We start from the raw sequence: 23,739 nt of genomic DNA on the forward strand, positions 1-23,739 counted from the left end.
TTTATACTTAACACAGTCTTCCTTTCCACAAATTGCCAATTACTATTAAAAAGAAAAAAAAAACTTAATTACATAAAAAACACTTAAAAAATTTTCAGAATCATTAAAATTTCTTTGTTTAGTGTTTCTTACTTCAGTGGCCTGTCTCCAAACATAACTCCATTAAAAGCAAGGGCCCTTGGTACAGAATTTTGGTCTGCAAATTCCACAAAAGCAAACCGAGTTGGCTGAGTCTCATCACCTGCCATCCGAACAAACTTCACTTCTCCAACTTGTTTAAAAAATTCAAGTAGCTGATCAGCTGTGGTTGTCTGAAGAAACAAAGTAACAGTTTTAATAAAGTATATTCTTCTTAAAAAAAAATCTGGTAAATATTACTTTACCAACTGATATGATTTTTAAGAAAGGGGAAAAGATAAAAGGTCCCAACACTCGATTTCTTCTTCTATTAGTTACCTGGGAATTCAAATTGCCAACATAGACTGTTCTCCTAATTTCATCAATTTTAGAAGGATCCACATTCCCCATCAGTGGTGGCTGTGGTATCTCTCCAAGGGTTGCAATGTTGGGGTCTAGGGCTGCTGCTGGTATAGCTCCCAAACTGCTAAGGGAAACGCCCAGCTATAAAAAATAAACATAGCAGGTATTTTCTGTTAGTGTCAAAATTACCATTATCAAGAAATCCAAAGAGGGGATAATGTATACATATAGCTGGTTCATTTTACTGTTCAGTAGAAACACATTATAAAGAAACAACACTCCAATAAAAGTTCACTTAAAAAACAAAACAAGCAAACAAAGAAACATTACTAGCCTCTCGTCTTGAAGAATACTGATCAATTCAGTAAGACTGGGAAGAGACTAGGGACTCCTAATTTAAGCCAGGTACACATCTGAATTAATCACAGTAACGTCACAGTGGTTTTCAATGTAACAAGAATGTATTTCTTAATGTATTTCGTAACTATCTGGGTATTTTAATTCTAAACTTAACATTAAAAACAAACAGTGAATTCTTACTATTTTTTTTTCTATTAAATGGTAGTTTTAGTAATTGAGAATTCTATTCTTTTCTGTTGACCAATCATGATACAATGATATTAACTGAATAATAGTTACATAGTCACAACAGTAAAAGATCAGTTTTCACAATCAATAGCCAGACAAAAAGTAAAAGATAATTACAACTGCAAGCTGTAAGGGAAGCTTGATTAACCTAACAATATAAAATAATTACATACAACTTGGGGGATTAAGTACAGTGACGTGCTGAGTGGAAGTGTGTACGTGCACATGTTCTCATCTGTCCAGCAAGTCTGTCTTTGGTTGGTGCATTTAATCCATTTCCATGTAAAGTAATTATCACTATGTATGATCCTATTTGGCCTTTTACACAGTTCATGACGTTCTCATGGCAAGTACACTGGGTGGCTTGTCATTCCCTCCTCCATGCTGAAGCTGAAGCTACAGTATTTTGGTCATCTGACACACACAGACGACTCACTGGAAAAGTCCCTGATGCTGGGAAAGATCAAGGGCAGAAGAAGAGGGTGTCCGAGGATCAGATGGCAGGATGGAATCACCGATGCAATGAACATGAACTCAGGCAAACTCTGGGAGATGGTGAGGGACAGGAAGGCCAGGCGTGCTGAAGTCCACGGGGTCACAAAAAGTCAGATAGGACTGGGCGAGTGAACAACAGTGATCCTATTACCATTTTTTTTTTTAGCATTTTCTTAACTGTTTTGCATTTATTCTAGTAGGTCTTTTCTTTCTCGTGTTTCCTGCCTAGAGAATTTCCTTTAGTATTTGTTGTAAAGCTTGTTTGGTGGTGCTGAATTCTCTTAACTTCTGCTTGTCTGGAAAGCTTTTCATTTCTCCATCAAATCTGAACAAGAGTCTTGCTAAGTAAACTATTCTTGGTTATAGGTTCTTCCCTTTCATCACTTTAAATGTATCACACCATTCCCTTCTGGCTTATAGAGGTTTCTACTGAGAAATTAGCTGATAACTTATGGGAGTTCCATTTTATCTTATTTGTCATTTTTCCTTTCTTTTACTATTTTATCTTCGTTTTTAATTTTCATCATTTTGATTACTGTGTGTTTCAGTGTGTTCCTCCTTGGGTTTATCCTGCCTGAGACTCTTTCTGCTTCCTGGACTTGGTTGACTACTTCTTTTTCCATCTTAGGGAACTTTTCAGCTATTATTTCTTCAAATATTTTCTCAGGTCCTTTCTCTCTTTCTTCTTCTGGGACCCCTATAATGAGAATGTTGGTGCATTTAATGTTGTCCCAGAGGTCTCGTAGGTTGTCTTCATTTATTTTCATTTGTTTTTCTATATTCTGTTCTGTGGCAGTGATTTCCACTATTCTGTCTTTCAGGTCACTTATCCATTCTTCTGCATCAGCTATCCTATTAATTCCCTCTAGTGTATTGTTCCTCTCGGTGTATACTTTAGTTCTTCTAGTTTCTTGGGAAACATTTCTTGCATCTTCTCAATCTTTTCTTCCACTCTTTATCCAAGATCCTAGATCATCTTCACTATCATTATTCTGAATTCTTTTTCTGGAAGGCTGTCTATCTCCACTTCATTTGCTTGTTTTTCTGGAGTTTTACCCTGTCCATTCATGTGAGACAAAACCCTCTGCTTTTTCATCCTGGTTAACTTTCTATGGTGTGGTTTTGGTTCTAGCCACTGAGGTACTGTGTTCTTGCTTCTTCTGTCTGCCCTCTGGTAGATGAGACTAAGAGGCTTGTACAAGCTTCCTGATGGGAAGGACTGGTGGCAGGAAAAACAGGGACTTGCTCTGGTGGGCAGGGTCATGTTCAGTAAAATTTTAATCCAATTACCTGCCAATGGGGGTGTTTGCGCTCCTTCTCTGTTTGTTGTTTGGCCTGAGATGACACAGCCAAACATGGGCTCTATGGTTGGGTTAATCATGACGTCCAAGAGGACTTACACCAAAGGGCCCCTTCCAGGACTGCTGCTGCCTGTGTCCCCATCCCCACGGCACGCCACTGCCAATCCACACCACCACAGCAGACCCTCCGACACTAGCAGGCAGATCTGGTCAGTCTCCTGTGGGGTCACTGCTCTGTCCCACAGGGTCTTGGCATACACAAGATTTTGTTTCTGCTAAGAGTGGAGTCTCTGTTTCCCCCCGTCCTGTGAAGTCCTGTAATCAAATCCCACTGGCCTTCAAAGTCAGATACCCTGGGGAATCCTAGTCCCTTTGTTGGATCCCCTAGCTGGGAAGCCTGACGTGGGACTCAGAACCTTCACAACAGTGGGAGAACTTCTTTGCTATTACTATTCTCCAGTTTGTGGGCTGCCCACCTGGTGGGTATGGGATTTATCGTCATTGTGCCCCTCCTACCATCTCATTGTGGCTTCCTGTCTTTGGACGTGGAGTATCTTTTTTTGGTGGGTTCCAGCGTCCTCCAGTGGATGGTTGTCCAACAGCTAGCTGCAATTTTGGTGCTTTTGCAGGAGATGAGTGAATGTTCTTTTACTCTGCCATCTTGAACTGGAAACCCTGTCAATTCTTACCTATTTGCAGTAGTTTTTAGTTTAAACATTAAGAAACATGCTTTAGTGTGAATTTAAACTTAAAAAGATAGATCTGAGAATCTGAAAATGAAACATTCTACAGAATCATGAGAAGACTTTTTAAGAAACAAAAACGCTACTTTCATTTTCACCTGTGCAATTTAAGTCAATTAAGTTAACCAACTATATATTGTTATACTGTTGCAAAACTACTAAAATTTTAACAATGCTTTCTAAAGGCAAAACTACTAGTTTATGAAATCAATATCACTTATGCTTGTCGTAGCAACCCATGTGTGATCTTTTTAAAACATCAAGTTTTATCTCTGCTTAAAACCCTTTAGAATAAAATTCAAACTTCCTTCTGTGGCCTAAAGAGCCTTACATAAGCAGTGCCCTTACCTGCCCCTCTAATCTCAAAACAACTACTACCCTACCTCCTTAAACCCCTACCCTGCCACCAAACCATTCTGTACCTTGAACACACAAGTTTTTCTCACTCAGGGCTTTTTACCTGGCATTCCATCTACCCTAAAAAGCTCTTCCCCGAGTTTCTGCTGGCTGAACTCTTCAACCATCAGGTCAGTCATCCTCTCCAAGTTTTCCCTGACCTTATGGAGAGCCACATTTCCTCCCTACTGCATCACTGTTTTTTCCTTCATAGTTTTTATTAACATAATCTGTGGTATCTTGCTGCTCACAGACCTTAGATTTGTTGCTATCATCATTTCCAATTATCATAACATTGTAGAAAATATCTTTAGTTCAAAACGCATGAATGATCTAGCCTCTCTCCACATGTTGCCTCTAATGACACTCCTTTTTCTCCTATCTCATCTCTGATAGTCTAACATTCAGATGATTGAGGGTCCCACCTTCAATTTTTTCCTACTGTGCAAGAGAATTATTATATAAACTAAGCTAAATCACAAGTATGAGTCTTGTTAGTTCTGCATGGATTTAAAACAGACTTTTCCAGGTATTCCTTCTCCACTGGGACGTATAATTATAGATCTGGAGTGGGATTTTCCAAATCATCTAACTCAAGCCCTTCGTTTCTCAAATGTAAAGACCATTCAGTCTTTTTTTCTTCAGAAAACTTTTTTTGTCTCTGTCTTCTTTGCACTATACCATTCTTCAACACTTGTGCCATTTGACATGGTAACCATCGATTACACAGAGCTATCTGAATTTTAATTAGAATTCAGTGCCTCAGTCACACCAAATTTCAAGTGCTCAATAGCCACACGCTGCTAATGGTTTCTATACTACATAGTAGAGATTCAGACATCTCCATCATAGCAGAAAGATCTACTGGATATGGCTGCTCTGTAACAATACAACTACCCTTCTTTAGATTAGGTGGCCCTGGTCCAAATAACCTAAATATTGGGTTAGCCAAAAAGTTTGTTCAGGTTTTTCTGTAAGATGTTATAAAAAACCCACACAAACTATTTGGTCAACCCAATACTTAAAAGAGTGCCCTTTCAGTCTTTGAGAGGATAAAGATGATCTGGACTCCCAATATAAAACTTCTGCCTTCTGAATATAAAACCCAATATAAAACCTCAACCTCCCTGAAGATTACATAAACTTAATCTTAATCTCCCTATTAAGTAGAAACCTTATGAAAGGTTTCATTCACTCTTATCAAAGAGTGAATCTTTTTAATGTCTAGAAAAGAAATGTTCTAGGCAGAGAATAAATAAATATTCCAAGGCAGAAATATATTTGGTATATCCAAAAAACAAGGTCAATATGACTGAAGTAGAGGGGAAACAAGTAGGGAACAAAGGTCAGAGAAGTAGCCAGGAGCCAAATCACAATGGGCCACCTTTCCCGTGTTTTATAACTTCATGAAGTTATATAATAATAGATATCTACAGCTGAATTAAAAGGAATCATTTCTCATCAAAGCAACAAATTAAATAATAAAGACGTTATACTGTTGATAAATAAACCTAAAAATATTCAAAATAGCAAGACAGTATTTTCTGAGGAGGGGGGGGAAAAGACAGTAATTCAGGAATTAATCTTAAAAATGCCAAAACATACCCAAACTCAAATTTCTAAAAAGTCCAATTCAAATGATCAGATGTTAAAGTAAAAGGCACTTTCCCTCCATGGATCATAACACAGGTCTCCAGTAGAACAATGGCATGTAAAAATCCTAAAATCTTGCACTTCCAAGTTTCAAAAACCACTTCTAAAACTTGGATAAATTAAGTAACTATAATCATAAAGTTTACTGATTCACTCCTTAATAACCCAGTACCACAAAGCTAAACACAACTTTCAATTAAAGTGAGTTTTGCATTTTGTCTTGGGTTTATTTTTGCAGAAAAATGACTCCTCTTTTAAAATGGCCAGAATCTTTTATATATACCAAGAACTCAGTAACAGCACGTCTTTTTTTTAACACCACTTGGAAATCACAGAGGAAGCATTAAATTACACTTAGTTAACGAGAAACTATTTTTACCATGTTACATTTTCTCAGTATCAGACAAAAGCTTCTCTGAGATGTTTTTTTTCCATTATCAAGGTAGTAAATTATTTCATATTTTTCAAATGAATTTAGTCCTCCTGAACTGGGAAATACAGGTACCTAGACTCTCCAATTCCTCATGCTATCTACAATGCTGGGTTTTAGTAACTGATTTACTAATGAAGAATAAACTTCAGTTCTCAAATTTAAATGAATCCCCAATTACTTCATGAACAATTCCAAAAGGCATTTCAGGTCAGTGACGAGGAAAAAATTAGGCAGACATTTCAATTAAATCCTCTCCATTAAAAAAACTGTATTTAAAAAAGAAATTTAAAAAAATTTAAAAATAAATAAATACATAAATAAATAAAAATAAAAAAGAAACAGTGACTTGCCTGGTGGTCCAGTGGCTAAGACTCTGCGCTCCCAATGCAGGGAGTGCAGGTTCAGCCCCTGGTTGGGGAACTAAGACGCCACATGCTGGGTGACGCAACCAAAAAATAAATTAATAAAAATAAAATAGAAATAGTTTTCTAAACTCTTTACAAAAAAAAAAAAAGAATTTTCTAAGCTCTTTACTTAGCCGATTACACAGTTAAATGTTTACCCCTTTTAGAAGAGGGTGTCTCATCTCATACTCACTGTAGTTAAGGGATTTGGAGTCGGTATGGGAAGCAAGCCTGCACCGGGCATCAGACTTGTCATGGTTGGAGCAGGAGCCAATAAAGAGAGGGCTTTAGCTTCCTCTGGGATTTTACCTGCAGAGGCAAGTTCCAAACATTACAGAAAGCAGAAACACCACACAACTTTACACTATGATTTTACAATTACCCTTGCACTTAAAAAATAATAATAATAAATGAATCTATCAGATCCATATAAAGAAATAAATAAGAACTTAAGTCTTTCCTTTTACCCTGCTCTACTAGGAAAAATAAAAGTGAGCAAAATTTCAAAGACTAACAATCTCATTAATGGAATATTATTTTAAAAACTGAATAATGTAGACAATTATTTAACACTTTGAGCTATGGGTCACCTGTACTGGAAACTTAATGTTCATGAACCAAACGATATCAAGCATGGACGCTTTTCCAGGACGGTGTTTTCGCGGTGATCGAAAGTTGTGTTACACATGACAACCGTTCGTGTTGGCTGCATCACTAATAGCACACAGAACATCAGATACAGAAAAGAAGAACATTTTTTAAAGTTTAATCCCCAGAAATGGCAAATAACCAAATTAGTCAAAAAAAAGAAAAAGAAAAAAACAAATATGTGCGAATTGAAATTTATTCCCGAGTGTCCCTATCCTGTTAATTTAAACTACCTACTTGGGATGCAAACAATTTTGATAATCTTCCAATAGATTCCATTTAATTTCAAGTAGACAGAAAAAAACAAAAGCTACTGCATGTAACCAGCTTCAATTGAAAAGGAAGCCTACACCCATTCAGTTAACAAGGCATCTCACCAACAATGTCAGAGATGACCAAAAGAATCCAGTTCCAAAGAATATATATATCTTGGGAAACTATCATTTTTGAAAATAACTAAAAAAACTTTCCAGAGTCTCAGGAAACTTCTTAAATTACTGACTTTTACAACCAATTTATGTATACTTATCTGAAGAGGGGTGGTTAATGCCTAAATGTCTTCCTTAAGCAGCTTAAGTGCCTAATAATAATAACAGTAACATTAAAATAATCCTAGACACTAAGAAGAAATCCCTACAAGTAAAAAAATGAAAATTTACTCTGAATTAAGTCCATCAATTTGCCACATTTAATTACTGAATTCTAATCAATCAGTTTTGATAAAGACTATGACTTTCACACATTTTTTTCTGCTTTCTCTTAACTCTTTGAAAAAGAAAACTTCTAAGAAAAATTGACTATACATAGCAATTTCAGAAGAACTACTCATATATAATTATGTGTTATTTGACCAAACATTTCTATTATGAATTCTTCAAAGTAATTTAAAACACTGTACAAAGTCACATCAAATTGCAACTAGCATATGGAGTAAATTTTCAAGAAAGCACAATGCTGGGTTTCAGTGCTAAAATTCTACTTAATACAACCAGATGTGCAGGGATAAATCTCTAAAAAAACTTATTGAATGCACTTCTAAATGTGGATGGAATTCAAGGTGAATTTTAAAATTTGCTTTAAATAGTGGTTATACCTTATTCACAGGAATAGAAAAATTACACTTTCTTAGCTTTAGCAAATGTCTATTTATTCTAAGTCTATATAACCTTAATTTACTAATTTCAAAAACAAAGTCATTTTATTATTTCAGTAAATACTGCATAAGCACAGATTTTAACATGCATAAAGAGTAAAAGGTGGGAGGATCTTACTTGAAAACATCAAATAATAATTTATTTTGTATTTATTAGTTACTAGCATTAAGACATGTATCTGTATATTCACATATATACTATACTATTTACATTGGTATCAAACCTGTTTTATCTTGTGAAAATAAGTATTCTTTCTTTTTTAAATATTCGTAAAACCTGAACACATCTTGATAAATCAACTGAGGTCCTAAGGTACAAATCCTATGCTCTACTACCCTAATTCATGTACCTAAAAAAATTCCAATTTAGTAATGTCTCAATTTAAGATTACCTGTTGATTAAATAAGCAAAACTATACACACAAAACAGTGCAGGAAGACTATACCAACAAAAAGGGTATTTAACCTAGGCCAAAAGTTGATTACTTAAAGTCATTCGCTTTTGGCTTAAAAAGTTGTCAGTAGGATATCTGACTTTCACTGCCTCTCACAACATAATGAACTATTTTAAGTATTAAGTCTAACTAAAAGCACAATATTTATTATTCTTATTACAATTAAAGATAATCTAAAAATCCCATTGCTTAATTTCCAAGATAAAATTCTACCAAATTTATCCTCCAAATATTATCAGAATGTATAAAAGCATAAAGCAAATTAAGTACTTAGCATTTTTCCCAAACTGTACTCATCAAAGACAACTGAGAGGAAAACAGTGAGTGTCTCTCATGCATCCTAATCTCAGAATCTACTTAGAAACAAGTTATCTCTGAACATTTTTCAACCAAAGATTCAAGCAAAGAAATACACACGCAAGTAAATATTCAACAGTTTCTCAAGTATTCATTCCCCACATAGGCAACTAAAAGTGTTTTGTTTTTAAATCAATGCTATTTTCTACAATAAATAACTATCATAAAAGTGAAAAGTCTCTTCTTGTTCTCTACCCTCAGAATGTTATAAGAAATTTACTTATTTTCCTTGATGATTGTGTATGCCTCAAATTCTAAGGGAGAAGGACGAAAATTCAAAGTTATTAGTTGGTCTTTATGAGAGTTGCAGACTTGGCAGAAAACTGCAAAAATGTTACACTGAGATCAAAAACATGCTCCTAAATAAGAATCTCACCACTGTTTTAGTGTTTCGGGAACAAAATGTACCCGATCAGTTTATAAACACCAATTGAAACTAGCACTGAGCTTCATGAAACTGTATACTAATTTACTGTGAAAACTTATTTTATGTTGAGGATGAGTTCTACTAATCATCTCCCAATATAATTTGCAATGCAATGTTATGAACTCTTAATGGAATACCATTTACAAAGAACTGGAAAACCAGCTCACAAGTTAAAGTGAAAGAGATTTAACAAAACAAAACAAAACAAAACAAAAAAAAAGGGACAAAATAAAGAAAAAGAAATGAAATTAAAGTAAAACAATAAAAAACAGAGACAGGGCGTCCATCTTCTGCGGTTCAGACTCCGATCTCATTTCCCCAATGAAGGTTTCACTTGACGGCAGGTTTAGTGGCATGGCAAACAATGCCTAACTCAGGCAAGTGTAACAGGTCTGCCTTGGCCAGTCTAGTCATCTAATAATGCACAAATATCACATAGAGAAAACATACAAAACCAAATTAATAGTCAAAATCCATCTACCAGAAAATGTGGACATAAACTTATGACTGATGATTAGGTTGACACCCTATCTTTGACCTTATCTTTTCTAAGTGTTAACATTTATAAAAAGAAATCTGAGATGCACGCAACAACAAAAAGAGGTCATACCTGGACAAGTATAATGAAAGTAAAACATTTTATTTTGAAGTGGCATGTTTTATTAACAATAGCTAACGCTTAATATGTGTGAAACTATTACACATCCAACCTTAAACAGCTTAGGATCTTCTCACAATACTACAGTCTGAATTAAAAACAAACAAAAAAACAGCAAATTGAAAGAAACTGAAAAAAAAGTCTTACAACTTTCTGCTATGGTTCTTTCACTTCTTTCATAATGCTGTTTCTATACCATCAAGGAAAGAATACAATCAGTGAAGTAAATAGAAGACTGCTTACGGAGCAGCAGTACAGCTGCTCTTACAGAACTTACTCCACTGGAACTCTTTCCTTTGATTTACTTCTAATTTACTTCCCTATCTTTAATACAATACATTATTACTTTGTTTGCAGTGCATAATCAGATCTTTCAGTAGCTCACTGTGACATTCTTCAGGTTCTATGAATTCATCTCTGTTGTACTAGTTCAATGAAAAATGTGTATCTGAATGTTTTTCCAGTATCAATTATTTTATAGGTTCGTGTTCTAAAATACAACTAAACTGGAATAAAAATATGAATTTTCATGTTCAAAAATAGCGAAATTTTGTCTCAAAATGTTAATACTAAAAATATTCAAGTCATTACAATAAATATGCAGTTAATTCTATCAAGTAAAACAGATAAAAAAAGGAACCTCTATATGCCCATAATCTTGAACATTTATAACAAACAATGGTCACTTTTCAAATATTTGAAAAATCCTATGGGAATACAGCAAGGTTCCAGCAGAGCCACACTAACAAAATTCTTCCTTCCAGTTCAATAATAAGCTAAAAATCACACAAGATCTGTGCTGCTGGTGGCATAATTTTTGATACAATTAATATTCCTATTAATAAACCTTCTACTTATTTTTTTCCCATGCAGTTACTTGGTATGAAATTGGTATGAACTTGGTGTGCAAACTAAACCATTACCAGCTCTTTTCTCACCTTGTTCTCCAATTGTAGGATCGTTGTACGCTTACAGATTAGTAGATAAGAATAGATTTAAGCAAATAATTAACTTCAGTTTTTATTCTCCCTACCCCACTCTAATACCCAGGCATGGGAAAAACACTTTGAAATTTATCTGAAAAACTCCAGAAGGTCCTGTTCTGGGACTTCAAAAATAACATCACTGTATCTGACTGTACTGTTTTTGACATCCCAGAACAGGCATTCTGGAATATGCAAAAACACCTGAAAGGGCAGCAAACTGTTTACTATACACTACTTTAATGGTAGCCTGGTTTCTAAAAATGGTTTTAAAGCATTACATATGAAAACTCATTAGACTGTTTCAGGTAAAAATTTTATGTTGTAAAACAGTTACCACAAGCCACCAGTGAAAATATATTTTAAAGACATTTAAATTATAATAACCAATTATAAAATCCATGTACATATGCTACAATCAGTGCTCTGAATAAAAGTTAATTACACACTAGAACTTTCAAATTCAGCACAGCCTATTATATGTTAGTGGCTCTGTAAACTAAGTTACTAAAAAAAATAAGCATTAATAATAATTAGCTCTTAAAGCAGGTTGTCATAAATTAATGAATTACTGTAAGGCCTTTGGCCTTGTTACCCCTTCAAACAACTATTTCCTTGATGGATGCTTTGGAAAATTGTTTTCCATTGTTTTTCTTTAATTGCCATCACCACCCCCAACCCTACCTCCACTCCCCCAACCCACCAGCAAAAGAGGTCAGTAAAATAAATTTCAGTTGCACAGCAAACAATTACAGTGAATAAGAAATAATGGTTTCATTAAAAAGGTAAATTACCTTAAGAAGATACTGTAAACCTTAAAATATGAATATTTTTCTTTAACATAATTACCACCTAACCCCCACTTAGCAAAATGTGTACACTGTTTTATTTATAAAATTTCATTAATATTGTATACACAAAGGCAAAGGATCACTTATTTACACATTTTAAATAATCTCCTCTACCAATTTAATTTCAGAAAGCTTGCTTTAAACTTGCAAATTAAATACAACAAAGCAAAGTAAACCAAAGAAGGCAAGCAATTTAAAAAATTTTAATGTCTAGCTATAATATCTCAAATATACATAATAAAGTAACCATTTTAATATATTTTATTATTAGGTAAAATCCTTTCCATCTCCCAATTTCATTCTTACACACACATGCCATATCCACTTGCCAATTTCTAGGAAAGCCAGTGGCAGTAATGGACAGGACAGAGATTAAAGTAACTTACAGAATCATATGCGATACCAACCTTCTGCACAAGGAACAACTATCAGAGCTCTGTCAATAAAAACCGTGTTAGTTAGATGCTGGGCCACACCAACACTTGATGGATCACGAAACTTAACATAACATACTTTGGAAGAAAAAGCAAGAGGTGCGTTGCTGCAAGATAAAAAGAAAAACAATTGGACTAATAAACATTAGGCTGGCTTTTTCATTTTCATTTACCATTTCTTTTTTAGATCTTTACATAATCTTACACAATCAAGACAGGAATTTCTGCTGCTAAGGCATGAAATTCCAGAACGTAGTCTTTTAGATCTTTACATAATCAACACAGGAATTTTTGTTGCTAAGACATGAAATACCAGAACTTAAGTCTTTTGATGGTGATTTGCTGCAAAGACTAAAGAGAAATCTAGACAGGCCTACAGCCCTGTTTGTTAAAAACCTGAAACTTAACACATTCTTAACTTTAGTGAAATGTGAAAATAGCTGACTTAACCCAAGGATGTTTAACTGGTGCATCAATCAGCAAAATCTCTTTCATAAAAAAAGCCCCAACTCTCAAGACTTCAAATTTTGTAACTACTTCCAATCCTCCCTAACATGATTCCTGACATTTAAAATCACTAAAAACTTCACAAACATCTAAAAACAATCAGAAAACCTGGAATTAAAATTAAGTTATTTTGCATATACCAGACAACTTCAGATTAGGCAGCATTGTGGTTTCCCAGACAAACAGTTTTACAAACAAAATTTATATATTTTATTGGATAAAAGAGAATAGATTCTTACAAGTCCTACTAGATTTAATCTGGGCAAGACTACATTAAAAAGAAGCCAGACACAGCACAGATGAAAGCAATTTTTCCATAATATGAATCCATCATGTTAGAGTTCAAAATACACTATATCCTCATAAAGAATCATTTTCTCAACCTACCCATAACTGTGTTCAACTAAAATCTGTAATTGTCTTCAGCAAGTGAAAAAAGGCACAACCTATATATACATGTATATATAAATGTACAATCCTTGAAAACATTCAATCTGTCACACTAAAAAAGATCATTTGAAAAATACCAAATATGACTTAGGCAATAATCGTAATTTACTTTAGTTGACAAAACAGGTCAAGGAAGGTGACCACAATCTAGACCTAGTAAAAGGCAAAGATGAGATTTAAAGTCTAATTATCCAATTCCAAATCTCATGTAACCTTAAGCATTCAGTTAATCAAGAACTTTAAAGCCACTTTAATGTACTATCTATTTGTAATTTCATAAATATCCATTGCTTCTTAAAATTAAAAACTTAAACATAGCAAAAAATCCACTTTGATAATGGCTAAATGTAGTTATGATATTAACCAAACACTAAGATAAAATATATCTGCATTTAGAACTTGAAACTATATGTTGATATATTATTATTAACATAACTTAATCAGGCTAATTAAAGAAGCTAAAATAAAAATAAAACTCTACCTCTTTTTCACTCAACTGAATTAAGTTCTTTCCTGCCTGCTGCTGCTGCTAATGCTTAAGTCGCTTCAGTCGTGTCTGACTCTGTGCAACCCCAGAGACGGCAGCCCACCAGACTCCCCTGTCCCTGGGATTCCCCAGGCAAGAACACTGGAGTGAGTTGCCATTTCCTTCTCCAATGCGTGAAAGTGAAGTCGCTCAGTCATGTCCGACTGTGCGACCCCATGGACTGCAGCCTACCAGGCTCCCCCGTCCCTGGGATTCTCCAGGCAAGAACACTGGAGTGGGTTGCCATTTCCTTCTCCAAAGCACGAAAGTGAAAAGTGAAAGTGAAGTCGCTCAGTCGTGTCCGACTCTTAGCGACCCCATGGAGTGCAGCCTACCAGGCTCCTCCATCCATGGGATTTGCCAGGCAAGAGTACTGGAGTGGGGTGCCATTGCCTTCTCCGTCTTTCCTGCCTAAAGCCATCCAATTCAAGCTTCAAGCCAATCCTTTCAACCTCCCCCTACTCAACACATAAGTGAAGCACTGTATGTATTTGTCATGAGATGATAAACAATCTGTGGGCTTCCCTGGCGGTGCAGTGAAAAAACCCTGCCTGCCAAAGCAGGAGATGTGGGTTGCATCCCTGGGTTGGGAAGATACCTGGAGAAGGAAATGACAACCTACTCCAGTATTTTTGCCTGTGAAATCCCATGGGCAGAGGAACATGCTGGGCTACAGTCCATGAGGTCACAGAAGAGTCAGACGTGACTTAGCGACTAAACCGCAACAACAAATACATCTTGCGTCCAGACTTCACTCACCTGGGTATTACAAGATCACTAATTCAGGCCTTTCTAAGAGCTCTAAACTCCTATATCTAAGTGCCTGCTGGAATACTGCATGGTGATGGTCACAGGGCCCACCACTGAACTTATTCTTAAATTCATCACCTTCCTCTATACCAATCCAGCACTTTGTCCTAATTCATATCTCAGTTAAGGATACTACCACATCACCTAAGTCAGAAATCTGGGAGTTACTAATGTGACCATCATTAGTACTGTTCACCAAATATTTCCAAATTTCCTTCTGGCTACATAATAAAATTCTATTTCTTTTTTTCCTTGAAGTTAGGTATGGCTGTGCAATTTGGTCAATTAAATATGAGCAGAACTGAAATGTATTCCTATTCAGGAGCTTTAAGGGTCACTGCTCTGTTCTGTCCCTCTGCCACAGTGACCAGCAACATCAAAGAGATGGGTGGCTGATACATCAGCTTCATCACCAACCCCATCAATTTAGTATAAAAAATGATCTTGTTTTTATTAAACTACTGAGATTTATGGGTTTCCATCCTTGATCCTTCGTCCTTCTTTTTCATCCAACTGGTCTTCATATCCTATGAAAATGGCCTCCCAAATATTTGTCACATTAATTCTTAAAACTCAACACTCCAAAAACTACGATCATGGCTTCCAGTCCCATCACTTTCTGGCAGATACATGGGGACACAATGGAAACAGTGAGACTATTTTCTTGGACTCCAAAATCACTGTGGACAAAAGCTATGACAAACCTAGACAGCATATCAAAAAGTAGAGACATCACTTTGCCGACAAACATTCGTCTAGTCAAAACTATGGTTTTTTTCCAGCAGTTGTGTACGGATGTGAGAGTTGGAACACAAGGAAGGCTGAGCGCCGAAGAATTGATGCTCTCGAACTGTGGTGCTGGAGAAGACACTTGAGAGTCCTCTGGACAGCAAGGAGATCAAACCAGTTAATCCTAAAAGAAATTAACTCTGAATATTCTTTGGAAGGACTGATGCTGAAGTTCCAATCCTTTGGCCACCCGATGTGAAGAGCCGACTCACTGGAAAAGACCCTGACACTGGGAAAGATAGAGGGCAGGAGGCAAAGGGGGGCGACAGGATGAGATGGTTGGGTGGAATCACAGACTCAACAGACATGAATCTGAGCAAACTCTGGGAGACAGTCAAGGACAGGGAAGCCTGTCGTGCTGCAGCCCATGGGGTTGCAAAGAGTCAGACACATCTGAGGGACAAAACAACAAATTCTTTCAATATTCTCATTATCAATGCCTTCATTCAAATCCTTATCATTTCTCACTGGGATTACTAACCAATCACACTGCCTCCAATCACAACTCTTTATTTAACAATCTTCCACAAAAGCTATTAAAATAATCTTTCTAAACCCTAAATTTTTTCATGTCATGCTTCAATTTCCTCAGAGCCATCCTTCTTTTCTTGCCTCATCATTTTAAAAATCCAGGCATAAAAACACTTGCCGTCCCCAGGACACATTCTGCGCCAACAGAGCCGCCTTTGAGCCTGCTGTCTCACTTGGCTATGATATGCTCTTACTCCCCTTCCACTTTTCTTCAAGGCTCAAGTTTCAAAGTCTTCTGGAAAGTCATTTTAAAAAATCAAAGTAACTAAGTACCCTCTTACATGTGCTACCAAGACATCCTATATATTTTCAGCAGTTCCCTTATGTGAAACCCCGAACAGACCTAGCAAGCTTTAAGACACAACTGATTAGTGACACGGCACAAGGGCCCATTTCACCAGCTAACCCAAAACCTATAATTCGGGAGGCCTGACCAAATGAACTTGAACAATCACATTCTCTCTCTTGGGCTGAAAAGTCATGTAGAGTGAGGGTTTGGGCCAGATGCCAGATGAGTGAGTGCAGGTCTGCAGAGAAACTGAGCAGATACAGAGAAACAACCAAGCTGACAATAAATCCTGACAGGAATAAGCAGATGGTGGCCTTGGGTGCTGATACCTTCCTGGCTCCCAGTCCCAGTTTCCAGGAGGCCTAGTCTGTATTGTACTACTTAGGGAAACCATCTTTTTAACAATGTCTCTTCCTGAGCTAGATTAGTAACACCTTCTGTCCTTGGCAGCGTGCCACCCCCCCCTCCCCCGCCCCCCAAAACAAATCTATGATTACAAGGAGCTATGAAGGCCCTAGCAATTGCAACAAGTATAAACTCTTTTAGCACTTGAAGAAACTAACAAGCTACCAATGAAACTATTTCCTAAATTGACAGATCCTTCTGTAAAAGAATGGAAATCTGAATCATCACTGTTGTAAACTGCAAACAATTCCAAATACCCCGCTTGAAACACATCATTTCAAATTTAAAACACCCACAGGAGTAAGAAATGTGGGACTGGTTAATAAACCATATGCTATGGAGATTTCAGAAGCCCAAAACCTGGTAAAAAGATGCCAGTCTGTTCTGAACAGCATTACCATAAAAGAATGGATCCTAGTGCTAAAAGCAATTTTCTTCACCATCTCCAATTACCTTCCTTAAATGGAGAGTAAAATCAACACAGTATCTACTTTATAAAAATGTAAACATAGAAGCTTTTCAGAAGTAGTAACATTCCTTTATTTTGAATATTATAAGCTAAAAAGATACAGTGTGTGTACATGCTCAATCATCTGGGTCATGTCTGACTCTGTGACCCTATGGACCATAGCTCACCAGCCTCCTCTGTCCATGGGATTCTCCAAGCAAGAATACTGGAGTGGGTTGCCATGCACTCCTCCACGGATCTTCCCAACCCCAGAGAACGAACCTGAGTCTTCTGTGTCACCTGCATTGCAGGCAGATTCTTTACCCACTGAGCCACCTGGGAAGCCAAAAACGATACAGTGGCAGGCCTAAATACAAATATCTCAGCAAACAACTTTGTATGTATATTTATAAATGAATATATTTCCAAACGGAGAAGGCAATGGCACCCCACTCCAGTACTCTTGCCTGGAAAAATCCCATGGACGGACGAGCCTGGTGGGCTGCAGTCCATGGGGTCACGCAAAGAGTCAGACATGACTGAGCGACTTCACTTTCATGCATTGGAGAAGGAAATGGCACCCCACTCCAGTGTTCTTATCTGGAGAATCCCAGGGACAGCGGAGCCTGGTGGGCTGCCGTCTATGGGGTCGCAGAGAGTCAGACACGACTGAAGCAACTTAGCAGCAGTAGCAGCAGCAGATTTCCAAATCTTATGTTTAGATTTTTCTCTCTAGTGTATCTATGCTGTTAAATAAGGTTTACTTTTTTAAAAATTAAATATGATTATCATTTCAAATGCAATCCTGACCTACAGTTTTAATTTTTAAAAGGGGTTAAATATGTTATTGGTCTAAACATGTTTCTCTAAAGAAAGTAACAGTACTCAAATATAGCAGATTTTATATTGACCTCATTTGTTAAATCATTTTTTTAAATAAAAACCTTCTACAATTACTTTTCAAAAAAAAAAAATTAGAATTTTTCACTGAGAGTTTAATGCACAAATCACAGAACCAAGTTTTTGAGCATCAGTTAAATTTCTTGGATCCTAACTGGTTATCTGGGCTTCCCAGGTGGCGCAGCGGTAAAAAAATCTGCTTGCCAATGCAGGAGCCATAGCAGACTCAGGTTCAATCCCTGAGTCAAGAATAGCCCCTGGAATAGGAAATGGCAACACATTCCAGTATTCTTGCCTGGAAAATTTCACGGACAGAGGTGGGGAAACAGTCCACAGGATGGCAAAGATTCAGACACAACTAAGCATGCACACACATAACTGGTTATCTAATTTTCCACTAAACATGGTGACAGCACTGTACAATCTTTAAAAAAATACTCAATGTGGTAACACTATGATTTTCCAACACTTTATTATATTTCTAGACATCCTCTGAGAATCTATCAAAAAAGATATAATGCAAAGCATGGACAAAGTATGTAGTTCTATGTATGAAAATATTAACTGATACATAACAATTTCTTGGAGAAGGCAATGGCACCCCACTCCACTACTCTTGCCTGGAAAATCCCATGATGGAGGAGCCTGGTGGGCTGCAGTCCATGGGGTCGCTAAGAGCCAGACACGACTGAGCGACTTCACTTTCACTTTTCACTTCCATGCACTGGAGAAGGAAATGGCAACCCACTCCAGTGTTCTTGCCTGGAGAATCCCAGGGACGAGGGAGCCTGGTGGGCTGCCGTCTACGGGGCCGCACAGAGTCGGACACGACTGAAGTGACTTGGCTTAGCTTAACAATTTCTCAACAGGTCTCCAGTGATACTATGGATGGCTCAATTGTCCTTTCTATAAGACTTCCTTATGATTTACTGACACCCACTAAATGCCAGAGGCCCTCCAATCACAGTGGACAATCAAAAATACACATTTTCAAATACTTCTAGCTAAAACCCAATGACAGAATTTCAAACACACACATACACACTTGAGACTTTAAATATTATTACAATAAATAAAACACAGCAATATGAAAAATGCTTACTGAGTAGAAAAAGTTGACAGGAACAGTGTATATATTCTTTTGACTACAGTAGATTAAGATAAGGGATTCCCCAATAGCTCAGTTGGTAAAGAATCCGCCTGCAATTCAAGAGACCCCAGTTCAATTCCTAGGTCAGGAAGATCTGCTGGAGAAGGGATAGGCTACCCACTCCAGTCTTCTTGGGTTTCCCTGGTGGCTCATCTGGTAAAGAATCCGCCTGCAATGCAGGAAACCTGGGTTTGATCCCTGGATTGTGAAGATCCCCTGGCAAAGAGAACGGCTACCCACTCCAGTATTCTGGCCTGGAGAATTCCATGGACTGGGACTGTATAGTTCATGGGGTCACAAAGAGTCGGACAAGACTGAGCGACTTTCACTCAACTCATTCATATTAAGATAAATGTATATAAAAACGACTGAAGGAAAACACTTGGAAATGGAGAAAGGCTTTGACAGGGCCCTAGGGTCACTGGCAGTGTTCCATTGTCTGAATTTTTCATAATGTGACTATACAGGTTATGCTATGCTATGCTATGCTAAGTCACTTCAGTTGTGTCCGACTCTGTGTGACCCCATAGACGGCAGCCCACCAGGCTTCCCGTCCCTGGGATTCTCCAGGCAAGAACACTGGAGTGCGTTGCCATTTCCTTCTCCAATGTATGAAAGTGAAAAGTGAAACGGAAGTCGCTCAGTAGTGTCCGACTCTTATCGACCCCATGGATTGCAGCCTACCAGGCTCCTCCGTCCATGGGATTTTCCAAGCAAGAGCACTGGAGTGGGGTGCCATTGCCTTCTCCGATACAGGTTATACTTTTAGCTATTTGACAGCTTTTACCTTATCAATGCTTTTGAAGACCAGAGAAGTGAAGAAAACCCACAAGCCAAAAAAAAAAAAATCAACACGGGGTTGATGGCAGAAATGAGACTAGGTTACCCTATAGGTATTGTGCACTTGAGGGGGCACAGGAGAACTTCTAGGGCGCAGAGAATCCTATCCACGTGCTGGATCTGTTCACTTTGTGAACATTCATCAAGCTGTATACCCTTACCCATGCACTTTTCTACACATTATACCTCTATAAACAGCTTACTGAAAAAAAGACAAAAATTTCTTACCATTGTAAATAGGTTTTCAAGATGTATGAGATTCATTTGTACTAAACAGTACTAAATTGTACTAAAATTAAAAGTCTGGATATTTGTCATATAGCAGCACAAATAACAATTTTTAATATTTACAATGAATGTCTACTCCAATTCTTAAATGTTTAAACAGAAATTGAATTACGGCCTCATGCCAAAAAAAGAAAATTTAATTTAAAACCTGAATTTTCATATTAGCAATTGCATCCTTAAAATGTAAATGAGAAACTATTCTCACATTCTATTAAAGAAATACAGTTCCAAATTTAAAACAAATCAATTTCTACTCAGCTTTCAAAGATTAATCATAAAATACCATTTCCACAACACTGAAAAAAGAATTGTCTTCAAAATACCTACTACTATTGCATATTTATACATTTCAGCCCAAATTTGCAAACAGAATGTAAGGACCAGCTTATGACAACTTAACTACAGAGCAAACAGAAAACACACCACTAGAAAAGCATGTTAATACTTGTGAAAAACAGGAATAGGGGAACTGCAAATATAGAATAACTGGTCAAAGATTTTGCCTGGCCTAGGTGTATTACATTTATGCTACAATTCTGCAAAATGCATTACAGCTGGTGACACAGTAATTCTGTTTCAATGCACTGTTTAAGTAACCAGCTTTTTTATTCTCTTACACTTTTAAACTCCAAGCAACTAACATCTGATTTCAAAAAATAGCCCATTTTACTAAATGTCAGATAACTGGCAGCATATTGCCACCCAAACGCATTTTTCAACCATGTGAGTGGTGTTATGTTCTCAATGAAGAATATTCTGTGATGTATTTCTTCTGCCCATAAGACACATTATCACAACCTTGAAAGCAAGGTTAGTTTACAAAGGTTTATGTACAAAATATTTTACTATTTGATGCCAATTCGTTCAGAATACAGCAACCCTCCAAACAGTTCTCAATTATTCAGAAATGTTCTGAGTGTCTAAATGAAGAGAAAGCTTAAAGCACTTTCAGAAGTTATATAAGCTAACCAAAGCTATATATGTGATGAGGAGTCAATACAGATGTATGTGCACCCACTTATGAACTATTTTTGGCAAAACTGTTATTACTGAATCTATTCATGTGGAAACAATTTATATAGCCAAGATGAATCATTTTACAACACAAACTACAAGACAAAATATCAATGTCATGAAAAACTTTTAAAAAGATGACTGGGGAAAAAAACCGGCGTGAGGGGGCAGAGGGGGAGTAATCCTAAAGATTTCTTTAGTTCTAGATTAAAGAAAATAATCAAACGTACAGAGTGATCTCTGATTATTTCTAAATCAGAAAAAGAAAATGGAGAAAAGGCGTCACACTAACTGAAAAAATTTAGATGTTATATATTGTCAAGTATTTCTTGGATACATTAACAGCACTGTGGTAAAGTAGGACATATACATAAGAGATTCACATTTAATTGTTGAGGAGTGAATTGTCAAGGGATGTGTATGTAGAGGTGGGGAGAGGGAGACAGAAATCTGTGGCTAACTATAAATACAGATGAAGGGAACATGGGAGTTATTCTTTCAGCATTTCTGTATGCATGAAATACTTTGAAACAAAAATGAGAAGAAAAACTTAAGTAAAATTTAAAAATCCAACACCAACTTTTATCACTATCTATGCAGTAGCAATGCGGTATAGAGAGAGAGAAAACTAAAGGAAAATAGATCTACATTCATCACTATGAAATACCCCCAAAAATCAAACACAATTTTTTTAATAACAGAAATCTTAGGCAACTACTATCCCTTTCTTCAAACGATTTTGATGAAATGAACAAAACACTGATAAATTTTCATATTCTGGACACTAGTTTTTAAAAGTTTATGCCCGTAAGAAAATAAACAACCCTGAAACCTCTTACAAATTTTGTGAGCTGATACTACCGTACAAGGGAAATCTTACTTCAAAGTACACTACCTGGGAAGTGTCTGATAACAGAGAATGCCATCCCAAATCTGGATTTCTAGAAGTATACAGCAGGAATAATCCTGCACAGATTACTGTTTTTTCTGAAAGGTTCAGGGCAGTGTGACCTTCTAGGAGGAAATTTTAATCCGATGCCAAAAGGGTGAACAGACATGAATCTTTAACAACATGGATGGGCTCGGTTAGATTAACCTCTTTAGATGCTAAATTTGTGAACACAGGCCCAGGAACAACTATAACCCTAATTCTATTTGTCATCAGCCGTAGGCAACAACGGCCCAACACTGAGGCCCTAAGAATCGGATAGTTTCTCAGGCGCAGTCTCCGCGATTTTCCATTGCAAAAAACCCATCAGGCGCTTGCCATGAGGACTATTCCGGGCCCACCTGCGGCCATCTTAAGTTAGGGAAAAAAACGGGGGAAGCCCGGCACTTAATTCGAGGACTCGGCGACGACCACTGGCCGGGAGGCACGAAAAGGCAACCCCTCTAAGTCCTTTGTAAGGATTCTGTGCAAAGATTAACCTCCGAAAGTCGACTAACCAGGAAAACAGAAGCCGGGGGCTGGGGCCGCGGTGCCCCAATCAAACATGGGCACCAAGGGAAACCCGGTGGTCACGTGACGGGGCAGCGCGCCCCCGTCCGCGCTCTCCCCCACGCCTGGGTTCCCGAGGTCTCGCTCGGGCCCGCGCCCCTCCCCCAGTCGAGCTCGAGCACTTACTCGGGCGGGTAGAGCCGCAGCTCCTCGATTTCTCCTAGGAAGGAAAAAAGCGTCCGCATCTGCTCGCTCGTCACCGCAGAGGACAGATTTGTCACCTGAATCACCGCCGTAGGGGTGAGGCCGAAGCCTAAGCCCAAGCCGAAGCTGCCGGCGCTGTTCATCCTGATCCGCGCTGCCGCTGCCTCCCTCCCCAACGTCTACAACGCGTCAGCGACGGAGCCGGGAAAGCGGAGATCGCGCGGCCGCGAGCGCGCTCCCGCGGGCGAATTCACGGCAACGGGCAGGTCTAGCCGCCCATTTCACAACTCCCCTGCTCTCCGGGCTGCGCGCGCCAGCCGGAAGCGTCGCCCTGGCAACCCAGCGGATCTCGCGAGGCTGCAGCCTGGGTCTCCCGGGTGTGTAAGGCTGTTGGTCCTACTGCACTTCTCCCCGCCAAGATTTTGATTGAGGGTTTCCCTGGTTACGACTCCATCAAATTCTTGTGCTCCTGTAGACACAAGAGAACCACCTCTTTCCGGTCTTTATAGTAGCTAAGACTGGGAAGTCAAGAGGCCTGCTGCTGCAAAGCTGTTAAGAAGGGATGACTCTCGAGCATCGCAGTTAAATACTTGGTTGAACTATAACGTGTCAGTATTATATTCACGCAGCTCCTCCTCCCCACCTATATAAAAAAACAAATTGACCGGCGTCCCATTCGTAAAAAAACTCA

The 23,739-nt window shown here is 37.8% G+C and overlaps 1 protein-coding gene across 5 annotated transcripts in view; it reads right to left on the reverse strand.

The window, feature by feature from the left end:
- The window catches only part of SREK1 (splicing regulatory glutamic acid and lysine rich protein 1), a 45,114-nt gene extending 21,747 nt beyond the window's left edge, over positions 1-23,367 (reverse strand). Inside the window, exons 1-6 of one of the 5 annotated variants that reach the window (XM_061393391.1) lie at positions 22,302-23,022; positions 12,433-12,566; positions 7,084-7,207; positions 6,687-6,802; positions 457-621; positions 133-311 (exon numbers count right to left, since the gene is read on the reverse strand). In XM_061393391.1, coding sequence (XP_061249375.1) covers positions 133-311; positions 457-621; positions 6,687-6,749 — 407 coding nt within the window. In that variant the 5' untranslated portion in view covers positions 6,750-6,802; positions 7,084-7,207; positions 12,433-12,566; positions 22,302-23,022. The other 4 variants (XM_061393389.1, XM_061393388.1, XM_061393387.1 and 1 more) reach the window with 4 other exon arrangements.
- Positions 23,368-23,739: the final 372 nt, after the last annotated feature.

Source organism: Bos javanicus, chromosome 20 (assembly GCF_032452875.1).
Source record: "Bos javanicus breed banteng chromosome 20, ARS-OSU_banteng_1.0, whole genome shotgun sequence".
In the NCBI taxonomy this organism is placed as follows: domain Eukaryota; kingdom Metazoa; phylum Chordata; class Mammalia; order Artiodactyla; family Bovidae; genus Bos; species Bos javanicus.